Raw genomic sequence first — 10,317 nt, 5'->3', positions numbered from 1 at the left:
CATGGTCCTTCGAGCCGGATAGGCTTGAAGTTTTTCGTGGTTGACCCACATTTGTCTAAAAATAAAATAAAAGTGAAGAATTCGAAAAATTTTCAAATATACAAATTTTTTGATAAACTGCCAAGTTGCCTTCATAAAGGAGAATTTTGATCGCGCCCCCCGTTAACACGTTTTTTATTTTCTTGTACACGTTGAATCGTGTGCAATTAAACACATCTTAAAGTTTTTTATATTACATTCATTGGTGAAACCCGCCACCGACTTTGTTTTTTATTACATTCTTTGGTGAAGACCCCCACCAATTTGACGTTTCCGAACGCACCCAAAGAAAAAGAAAAAATAAAAATAACCAAAAAAAAAACTAATTTGCAACTCACGTTGACAACACGTGATTTTTTTTTTGGTTTTCGTGCAAAAAAACCTTACAAAACCCCGGTAAGTGGAAATCAATTGCGTTGGAGTGGTTTTCCAACCATTTGGAGCTGGAGTGGAGCAAAGGGCGTCAAGTGGCCCCATCGACTGGAGTACCACCGGCAAAACAAATTGTGAACGAGCGGCTGCATACTAAGTATCTGAAATAGTAAGTAGATTTGTAATATTAATTGGGTTTATTTGTAGAAACGAAGCAGCTAACAAGTGTTGAGGCAGTTGTAAAAACCAAATCAACAGCAACTGCAACCTTAAATTTGCCACTTCTCCGGCAGCAGCAACTGCAACTACAAATTTGTCAACGCTCCAGCAGCAGCAACTGCAACTACAAATTCAGCAAGGCCCCCACCAAGTGGTCCCCCGCGATAGCAAGTTCGCAACAGCAAGGCCCCCAAGTGGTCCACCGCGATAGCAAGTTCGCAGCAGCAAGGCCCCCACCAAGTGGTCCGCCGCGATAGCAAGTTCGCAACAGCAAGGCCCCCAAGTGGTCCACCGCGATAGCAAGTTCGCAGCAGCAAGGCCCTCCACAAGAGGCCCACCGCGGGAGAACAGCCCCATTAGTGGCCAACAGAGTAAGCTGCAAGATAAGGTAAGCCTTTCAATTTGGCACGTATATTCGCGAAGGGGTGAGGAAATTGCATAAGGCCGTGCGTGAGGACCATATTCACCCCTTCCATATATATAAATATTTTTTTTTTTTAAATTTTTTTAATACGTATATATACTTCCGAAATTTAAACGGTATCGGTGTAGGATAATTCGTTCCTTTTCGCGAAATTCGAGCGGTAAAGTGGTGGAGGAATAGCGGAAATTTCTTTGAAATACCGTATCCACACACCGTTGTGTATATATATTAAAAAAAAAAGAGAAAAGAAAGAAAGAAGAAAGTGAAATTGTGCCACGGATTGCGGGACTCAGCGTCCGTTACAAAAAAGTTTTTTTTTGTGTTTTTGAGAAAAATCAAATTAAGTCGTCGAAGTTTCGACAACCTCAATTATTGAATTTGTAGTCTCTTTGTTATTACATAAATTAAATAAAGACTGTTTTTTATACATTTTCTCGTGAGTTTTCCTACGTTGTCAGTTGTACGTTTTATACCGCGCCACCTGTAAAGTGTTTGACGTGAATTCTTAAAGTATTGAGCAAAAGTGGTTGAGGCAGAAGGCCCGTAAACGGACCACATTACATAGATTTGTTTTCACATAAGAATCCCTCAGGTTGTGCGGTACACTGAGAGAAAACTCTTTTGATATAATACAAATAACCCGTGGAACTTTGCGAGTCATAAGTAAGTTTATTTGAATTAACAAAAAATCGAATATAGTTTTGTATATATTGACTCAAGTTCCAAATACATTAAATAAAGCGTTATCTATATAAATCTTTAGACGATCTTTTTTGATAGTACGTGGTTTTATCAATTTTTTGACGTCGTTGTCGATAATTCGCGAAAATCGTAATAGTGGTTTGTTTTTAAATTTTTCGTTTTAATTAAATTAATTGATAGTACGTGGTTTTATCAATTTTTTGACGTCGTTGTCGATAATTCGCGAAAATCGTAATAGTGGTTTGTTTTTAAATTTTTCGTTTTAATTAAATTAATTGATAGTACGTGGTTTTATAAATTTTTTGACGTCGTTGTCAATAATTTGCGAAAAATTGTAATAGTGGTTTGTTTTTAAATTTTTCGTTTTAATCAAATTAATTGATAGTACGTTGTTTTATCAATTTTTTGACGTTGTTGTCGATAATTCGCGAAAATAGTAATTTACCCCGAGGTTCAGTGGTACAATGGACGTTTGTTTTTAAATTTTTCGTTTTAATTAAATTAATTTTCGAAAGATGGCCAATGTTAATGATTTTTCGCGGGCGTGTGATGAATTGTTGGAATTCGAAGCGGGCTTCAATAACATGCCGTGTAGCAGCCATTCCATTTTTTCGCTGGAGATCCAAAAGGAGGAACTGAAGGCGCTCTGGGTCAAGGTGAAGGATGCGTTCGATGACTACACGAAAAAGGTGTCGGACGACGAAACAGGTCAGGCTGCACTTCGGCTGGCGAAGGGCAGATACCAAGATTGCCAATCAGCATACTTGACGTGCGGTGCATTGATGGGAGAGACGGCACATAACCTGACGTTCACGCAGCAAAGTAGTTCGACAGTCAATCCGGTAAATCGCGAGATTGAACCCCCAGCCCGCTCGAGTATCCACTTACCTCCATGTGACACAGAAATTTTTTACGGTGATTACATGTCTTGGCCATCTTTCCGCGATTTGTTTACCGCAATTTACAATAACAATTCGCGTTTGACCCCGGTAGAGAAATTGTACCACTTGAATCAAAAGACCCGTGGTGAGGCGAAAGATATCGTGAAAAAATCGCCTTTAACTAACGACGGTTTCGCACCTGCTTGGCAAAATTTATCCGACCGCTATGAAAATAAGAGGATAATGGTAAATAGCCAATTAAAAACTCTTTTTAACCTACCATCGGTAAAGTGCGAACGCGGTACGGAAATTAAAAATTTACAACGGGCAGTTAATAATTGTATATCCGTTTTAGAAATGTACGGGATTGATATTGAGAACTGGGATGCGATTTTTGTGTTCTTAGTATCGAGTCGGTTACCGGATACTACGCTGGCGTTGTGGGAACAAGGCATTGTGAGAAAGGCGGAAATTCCAAAGTGGGAGGAATTAGACAGCTTTCTCACAAGTCGGTTCCAGACGTTAGAAACGGTGTCCGATATCCGAAGTGCACGAGCAGTAAAGCCTGTACCTAATCGCCAACCCGCAACGACGTACGAAAGGAAGGTGTCGGCACACCACGGTCAGTTTTCGCAGCTCGCATGCAGATTATGCCCCGAACAATCTCATGCACTAAAGGGCTGCCCCAAATTTCTGGCAATGAAAGTTGAGGATCGCCTCAACTTAGTCAGAAAACACAACTTGTGTATGAACTGCCTAGCGCATTCACACATCGCGAAGGATTGCAAGAGTCCATTTAATTGTTGGAGCTGTCATCAGAGGCATCATTCACTACTACATCGAACTTCAGCTCCACAGAAGGCTAACTCTTCGCAACAGCAAGTTATGCTCCATCAGGAGCNGAGTCAGCTTAAATGACATATTATACCCCGGGCCTATTCTGCAAGCGGATTTGGTTTGCTTACTTTTAAAGTGGCGCTTATTCAAATACGTATTTAATGCAGACATCGAGAAGATGTATAGGCAAATTATGCTCCATCAGGAGCATACCCCATTTCAAAGAATTCTTTTCAGAGAATCCCCGGACGAAGAACTTAAGGATTACGAACTTAAGACCGTGACGTTTGGAGTAAACTGCGCTCCATATTTGGCAATAAGAACGCTACACCAGCTCGCAGATGATGTGAAAACGAGATTTCCAGTGGCAGCAAAGATTTTGAAGCAGTATATGTATGTCGATGACGTCCTGGCTGGTGCCTACGATTGCACAACTGCAATACAAATGCGAGATGAGGTAATTGCAGCTCTTAACACCGCCNAAGGATTACGAACTTAAGACCGTGACGTTTGGAGTAAACTGCGCTCCATATTTGGCAATAAGGACGCTACACCAGCTCGCAGATGATGTGAAAACGAGATTTCCACTGGCAGCAAAGATTTTGAAGCAGTATATGTATGTCGATGACGTCCTAGCTGGAGCCCACGATTGCACAACTGCAATACAAATGAGAGATGAGGTAATTGAAGCTCTTAACACCGCCAGCTTCCCCCTAAGAAAGTGGACTTCGAATTGTAAGAAGATTTTGACAGGACTACCCAAGGCACATATATACAAGGAGAATTTCTTGGAGCTTGGCGACATGAGTGAGACAAAAATGTTGGGAATCCGTTGGAACGCGGTACATGACATGTTTCACTTCACAGTACAGCCGATCCCCCGGAAGCAGGAGTATACCAAGCGAGAGGTTTTATCCTGCGTAGCAAAATTGTTCGATCCAGCTGGATGGCTCGGACCAATTGTAGTGGTGGCAAAGATCTTCATGCAGGAGATCTGGCTAACCAAAATAGACTGGGATGAGAGTCTACCCCGGAACTTACTGCTACGTTGGGAAACCTTTCTGGATAACTATGAGCATATTCAGAAGATAAAAATCCCCCGATGGACCCATTCTACGCCATGGGACGAAGTGGAGTTCCATGGATTCTGCGATGCCTCTGAAAAGGCATATGCAGCCGCACTATATATTAGGGTACGCGATCGCGCATCAAACAATGCGCCCCACATAAACTTGCTGGTTGGTAAAACAAAAGTAGCACCAGTAAAAACGGTGTCTCTCCCCCGGTTAGAGCTCTGCGGAGCATTATTACTGGCCGAACTAATTAATACTTTTATTCCGCAGTTTGAAGTCACGCAGCCAGTAATATACAAATGGACCGACTCACGAAACCGGCATGTACATGGACAATGTTTGTAGCTAACAGAGTCGCAAAAATTAATGAGCTGGTTGGAGTATCAGGGTGGAATCATGTGGACTCTGCGGATAAACCAGCGGATCTTGGCAGTCGAGGCGTGTCCCCCAGGATCTACTCTCAAACACTCTGTGGGGGTATGGACCTAAGTGGCTGGAGCAAGATTCATCTACTTGGCCCCACCAAGCCAATAGAAATCCATTAGAAACCGACCTGGAGCAAAAAACGGTACGGGCTCATGCGGCAGGCATCTCCGAGGAAATGGACATTCTGGAGCGATTTTCAGACTTCTCGCGAGCCATGAGAGTAATTGCGCGAATTTTCCGATTTTTTAGAAAAACTCATCCGGTGCATAAGTTGGCCGCTAGTGACGAGACCGACGAAATAACCGCCGATGAAATCAAGCAGATAAAATGTCGTCTCATCCTTACTGCACAGAGGCGTCACTACGCAGATGAATACAGGGCCATCAACGCTTCAACGCCAATCAACGCGAAAAGTTCACTTCGCGCTCTCAACCCCTTCCTCGACAGGAACGGAGTAATGAGGGTAGGAGGACGACTGGCGTTAACGAACATACCTTACAGTGAACGGTATCCAATAATTCTCCCGTACGACTGCCAGTATTCAAGATTGCTCGTAAAATTCACACATCTGATTTCCTTGCACGGAGGAAACCAGCTCATGTTGAGAATTTTGCGGTCCGAATACTGGATAGTGCGAATGAAAAACGTGATTAAAAATTCAGTTCATAACTGTAAGGTCTGTGTTATTTACAGAAAGAAGGCGCGGGAGCAGTTGATGGCAGCGTTACCACCGGAACGGACTGAGGTATCCAGACCCTTCACCAACACTGGAGTCGACTTCACCGGGCCCTTTGAGATAAGGAGTTTTACGGGTCGAGCTTGTCGTATTACCAAGGGCTATGTCTGCGTTTTCGTCTGTTTTGCGACAAAAGCAATGCTNTTACCAAGGGCTATGTCTGCGTTTTCGTCTGTTTTGCGACAAAGGCAATACACTTGGAGGCCACCAGCGATTTGTCCACCGCCACATTTTTAGCAGCTTTTGCGCGTTTCGTGTCTAGACGCGGCTGCCGGCAAAATGTGTATTCGGACAATGGAACCAACTTTGTAGGGGCAAATAAGGCATTGCGACAGGATCTAAAACTATTTGTCTCTGCAGCGGCCAACAGCACAACCCAGACATACGCTCATCAGGGCATTACATGGCATTTTATACCTCCAGGAGCACCTCACATGGGAGGGCTCTGGGAAGCGGGGGTAAAAAGCTTCAAGATGCATTTCAGGAAGGTAGCGAACAACATGCGTTTTACCATTGAGGAGCTCTCCACGCTTCTGGCAAGAATCGAATCTTGTCTTAATTCACGACCAATCAGCCCCATCTCTGAAGACGCGGAATCAATGGAGCCTCTCACCCCAGGACACTTCTTAATTGGCACCCCGCTACTGGCAATTTCTGAACCCGAAATTAAGGAGAACCCGATATCTATTGTCAACCGGTGGCAAAAGATCAAAGCGATTCACCAAACATTCTGCAGAAGGTGGAAAGCAGAATACCTGAAGGAGTTGCAGAAGAGAGTGAAATGGCACACCCCCCAGCGAAACCTCGAAGTTGACGATCTAGTCGTCGTCAAAGAGGATAACCTCCGCCCAAATGAATGGCGACTTGGCAGAGTAATTAGGGTCTTTTCAGGTCAGGACAGCCGAGTACGAGTCGTAGAAATACGAACGGCACGCGGAATTATAACTCGACCAATTGTAAAATTGGTACTTTTGCCAGATTGACAAAACAAAATAATAATCGTATCTCTCTTTACAGAACTCAATAACGCAAAATGTTACGTGCAACCAAAAGCAACACCCAAACTAACAAGGGCCAATACCGCTGCCCAGTGTGCCGCAGCAACCACCGCCTGGCTTTTTGTCGCGAGATGCGCAGGATGGAACCGGCCGAGAGACTGCGTGCTGTCCTCGTGCACCGCCACTGCGCCAACTGCCTGTCGCCGCATCACACGGCGAAGAATTGCGCATCTCCCCGAAAATGCGAGCATTGCCGAGACCGGCACCATAGCCTTCTCCACCTGGGCGAGGCACCCCGAGATGAGGAAGACGTGCTACTGGGACTGGACGAGCCAGAGATCCGTCACCGACGGCCATCCCGACCGTACAACCTCCGGCCATTGGCCGAATCGAGCGACGACGGAGAGGTGCTGGAGATTGACGCCGACGAGGACGACCTCCAACCCGCAGCGAATGAACGCGCCGCCGGCATTCAGACCTCCTCTGTCGGGTGTCCGTTCGGCTATACAGCGAGCCCCAGCAACGAGGTCAAAGCGTCGAGGTCAACACCGACGCCACCGGCGACCCCAGCAACAACCCCATCGCCGTGGTGTGAGAGACGCCCGAGAGCGGAGCACGGAAACGGCCCGTAGCGCTCCTAGGCTATCTGTCCTCACACCCACAGTAGCGGTTAAGGTGGTGACCCGTGGCAGGACGCAAGTGGTGCGAGCTATCGTCGATCCAGGGCAACCCAAGTCGACCATATCGCTACAGCTGGCGCGCCGACTCCAGCTGCTACCCCGGGGCGACTCGGATGTGTGCAGGCTCACGCTCAAAGGGTGGCATGAAAGGCTGGATATTTGCGCCGACGTGCAAGCAGGCCTCTCTCGGGCAACCCCCCCTCGCACGCTGGACGCCAGGATCACCAACGAGTTCGCCAATTTTCGGCAGGCCGACCCGGGCTTTTACAAATCTAGCGCCGTATCACTAGCCCTAGGAGCCGAAATATACGCAATGATCCTGCGTCCGTTACTCATGCCAGCCACCCCCACTCGACCAACGGCACAGAACACAACGTTCGGGTGGATGATCTCGGGAGGCATCATCTATTAGTGGACTACCAGAAGCAATTGGCCTGAAATCCAAAAATGAATTTTTTAATGAACCTATGAATTGTTAAAGAAAAAAATTAACTTATGAATTGTAAATAGTAAAATGAAATAGAAAAAATGAATTGTAAATAATTGAGTTAACCTTTAACTGTGGACAAGGGGTCTCACAGACGTTTCTTGCTTTTCNTTTGCTTTTTTTTATAGTTTTTAATTTTTAAAATTCATACTTTTGACATGTATGTGAATGGCGGAGTTACCGCTTTCCTACTTTTCGGTGGCATTTTATATTAACCTTTAACTGTGGACAAGGGGTCTCACAGACGTTTCGTGCTTTTCAATTTCTGAGAATTGCGCTATTCGCTCCCAGCACGCTGCCGAGCATCTTGCTAGCTTCAAATTTAGTTGGCAAACGACCGTCGCTGAAGGAAGTTTCGTCATTCGGTGTATATTAGGTAAGTTTTGTCTATTCAAAGTTCTGACGGAGTCTATGAGACCCCATGCCCACGTTTGTCATACGAGTAACATTTACATAGAATTTAAATTTGTTTTAGATTATTTCATTTATAATGGAAGAAGACAGTGTACCAAGTTCATCTGGCGTAAAAACAATGTCGAAGAAAAAGAATGATCCACCGCCAAGAAAAACATTGCGAGTAGACGATCCACTTTTCGAGGAAACCGTAAACCAAATGTTATTGGAATCGGATTTATCAAGCGATGAGGAAGAAGACATGTTACATGTAGAGGAAGGTGAGTTGAATCGGCGCCATGAGAGCGATGAAGAGAGCGACGCGTATGAAATAAGGGACGAAGTGATTGAGCATGAAAGCTCAAGCAGCAGTTCTGATAATGTGCCACTTTCGGAGCTAACGGCAACAAATTATTATTACGGTAAAAACCGATACAAGTGGGCTAAAAAGCCAGCGTCCAGTCGGGTGCGAACACCCCAACACAACATAGTGTCATTTCTTATATGCCAAAAAAGCCTGGCAAATATGGATTGATCATTCGAGCCTTATGTGACGCTAAGACCTTTTACTTGCACAATGGCTACATATATGCCGGGAAAGGAACAGGCGGTACTGGATAGACAACAGAAGAAAAGATGTGTCTCATTCCAACATGTTAACAAAACCGTTGCCAAGAGAACTGAAGTTAACAATAGAGCGTGTTTTGGGTGATGATAAGCCGGCAGAGATTGTTCAACCTGAAGAATATGGACAGAATAAGAGAAGAGCATGCCATCTGTGTCCACCATGATTGCACACGAAGACCGCAGATACATGTGTAGCATGCAATAAGCTAATATGTCTGCAATGTTCGAAGCCGCTCTGTACGGAATGCCAATAATTTTGGTCATATTGACCAGTTGTCAGTTTTTTTTTCTTTTGGTTTATAAAGTTCTTTTTATTATTTTTGTATTTCATTATTATTAGATTTTAAGAGAAAAGTGGATTTTTGTTAATTTTACTTTGCGAAGTATAAAAAAAAAATTATATTGGTGATCTCATATCGAAAAAGACTGAAAAAGCTATGTATGTTAATTTTGATAATATTTGTTGGATTTTTATAATAAAAATGAATTACTTCAACACTAAATCTTTTTATTTAGGACCCATTTATTACCCCTGTATTCTTTGTTTATCAATTTTAATAGGAATTGCTGTCAATTCATTTCCTCAGATCTAGGAGTCTGTGAGACCCCATGTCCAGGCTAGTGCTACAAAAAAAAGTGTCCATACTTAAAGGTTAAGTTTATTGCAGCGACACTGCAAGTGATTAGAGAATTTCACTTGTAGATGTCGCTGTGATCTAAGCGGGAACAGTTACTCGTTACTCGAGTTCCTTTTTCTCGAGTCCTGTTACTCGCCTCGGATGTTGGGTTTCGCCTTCTGCGATCACCCAACACTCTGCCACTTTGGAAGAGAACTCCGAGCAATCAACAAGTAAGGTCCTCATCATCAATCTAATTTTATAACCTTCTATTACAGCATTTTTTTATATACATATATATATATGCAATAAAGTGGCCGTTAGGCACTCAGATATATATACATATAATAGTGAAAAAAGTGAAGTGTTTCATTTAATATGTTGAGCGAATTTTTTGCGGTTTGATTCAACCTCGAAGGACTTTAGGGATTCGGCAACTCCTCGACCCTCGTTTGCCGCGGAATTCAAGAGGAATTCCCGCCCCCATTTCACCCCGTCCCGAACAGTTACGATTATCCTTGACTACTTGAAGGATTTAGCAAAAATCTCTAGGTTCATATCGCTGGATTGTTAAATAAACGCTCACGTTGACCAAATTACAGTACAATTAACTTTATTGTACAAGAAACACTTTACAATACTTGTTTATGCAATAATAACAATACATACTTGTTAAGGCAATTAAAACACTTTACAAAACATACTAACACAATTGATCTCTGTTTTACCTCTTGGCTTGTAGCTTGCTCAATCGCAACTGGCTTGTATTGCGCTGCATCAGCGGTCTTATATACCTGCGATCGCAC

General features: G+C 43.7%; 2 protein-coding genes across 2 annotated transcripts; both read left to right on the top strand.

Annotated features, from left to right (window-relative positions):
* Positions 1-2,094: 2,094 nt before the first annotated feature.
* On the top strand, positions 2,095-3,973 carry LOC108362850 (uncharacterized). Its single transcript, XM_017615996.1, has 2 exons — positions 2,095-3,538; positions 3,684-3,973. Exons 1-2 carry the CDS (start codon positions 2,272-2,274, stop codon positions 3,971-3,973), a joined length of 1,557 nt encoding a protein of 518 aa, XP_017471485.1. The 5' UTR covers positions 2,095-2,271.
* Positions 3,974-8,091: 4,118 nt separating this feature from the next.
* On the top strand, positions 8,092-9,345 carry LOC108362848 (uncharacterized). The gene is made up of 2 exons (XM_017615994.1): positions 8,092-8,250; positions 8,350-9,345. The coding sequence occupies exon 2, from the start codon at positions 8,365-8,367 to the stop codon at positions 8,800-8,802; it is 438 nt and encodes a 145-aa protein (XP_017471483.1). The 5' UTR covers positions 8,092-8,250; positions 8,350-8,364; the 3' UTR covers positions 8,803-9,345.
* Positions 9,346-10,317: the final 972 nt, after the last annotated feature.

Source organism: Rhagoletis zephyria, unplaced genomic scaffold, assembly GCF_001687245.7.
Source record: "Rhagoletis zephyria isolate East Lansing unplaced genomic scaffold, Rhagoletis_zephyria_1.1 Rzeph_scaffold_01122, whole genome shotgun sequence".
Lineage (NCBI taxonomy): Eukaryota > Metazoa > Arthropoda > Insecta > Diptera > Tephritidae > Rhagoletis > Rhagoletis zephyria.
Note: the sequence above shows the minus strand (reverse complement) of the source record. Positions and strands in the feature narration are given on the sequence as shown.

What these genes read in the sequence shown, in the direction of transcription:
- LOC108362848 (XM_017615994.1), top strand. Translation starts at nt 8,365, where the DNA reads ATGGAAGAAGACAGTGTACCAAGTTCATCTGGCGTAAAAACAATGTCG.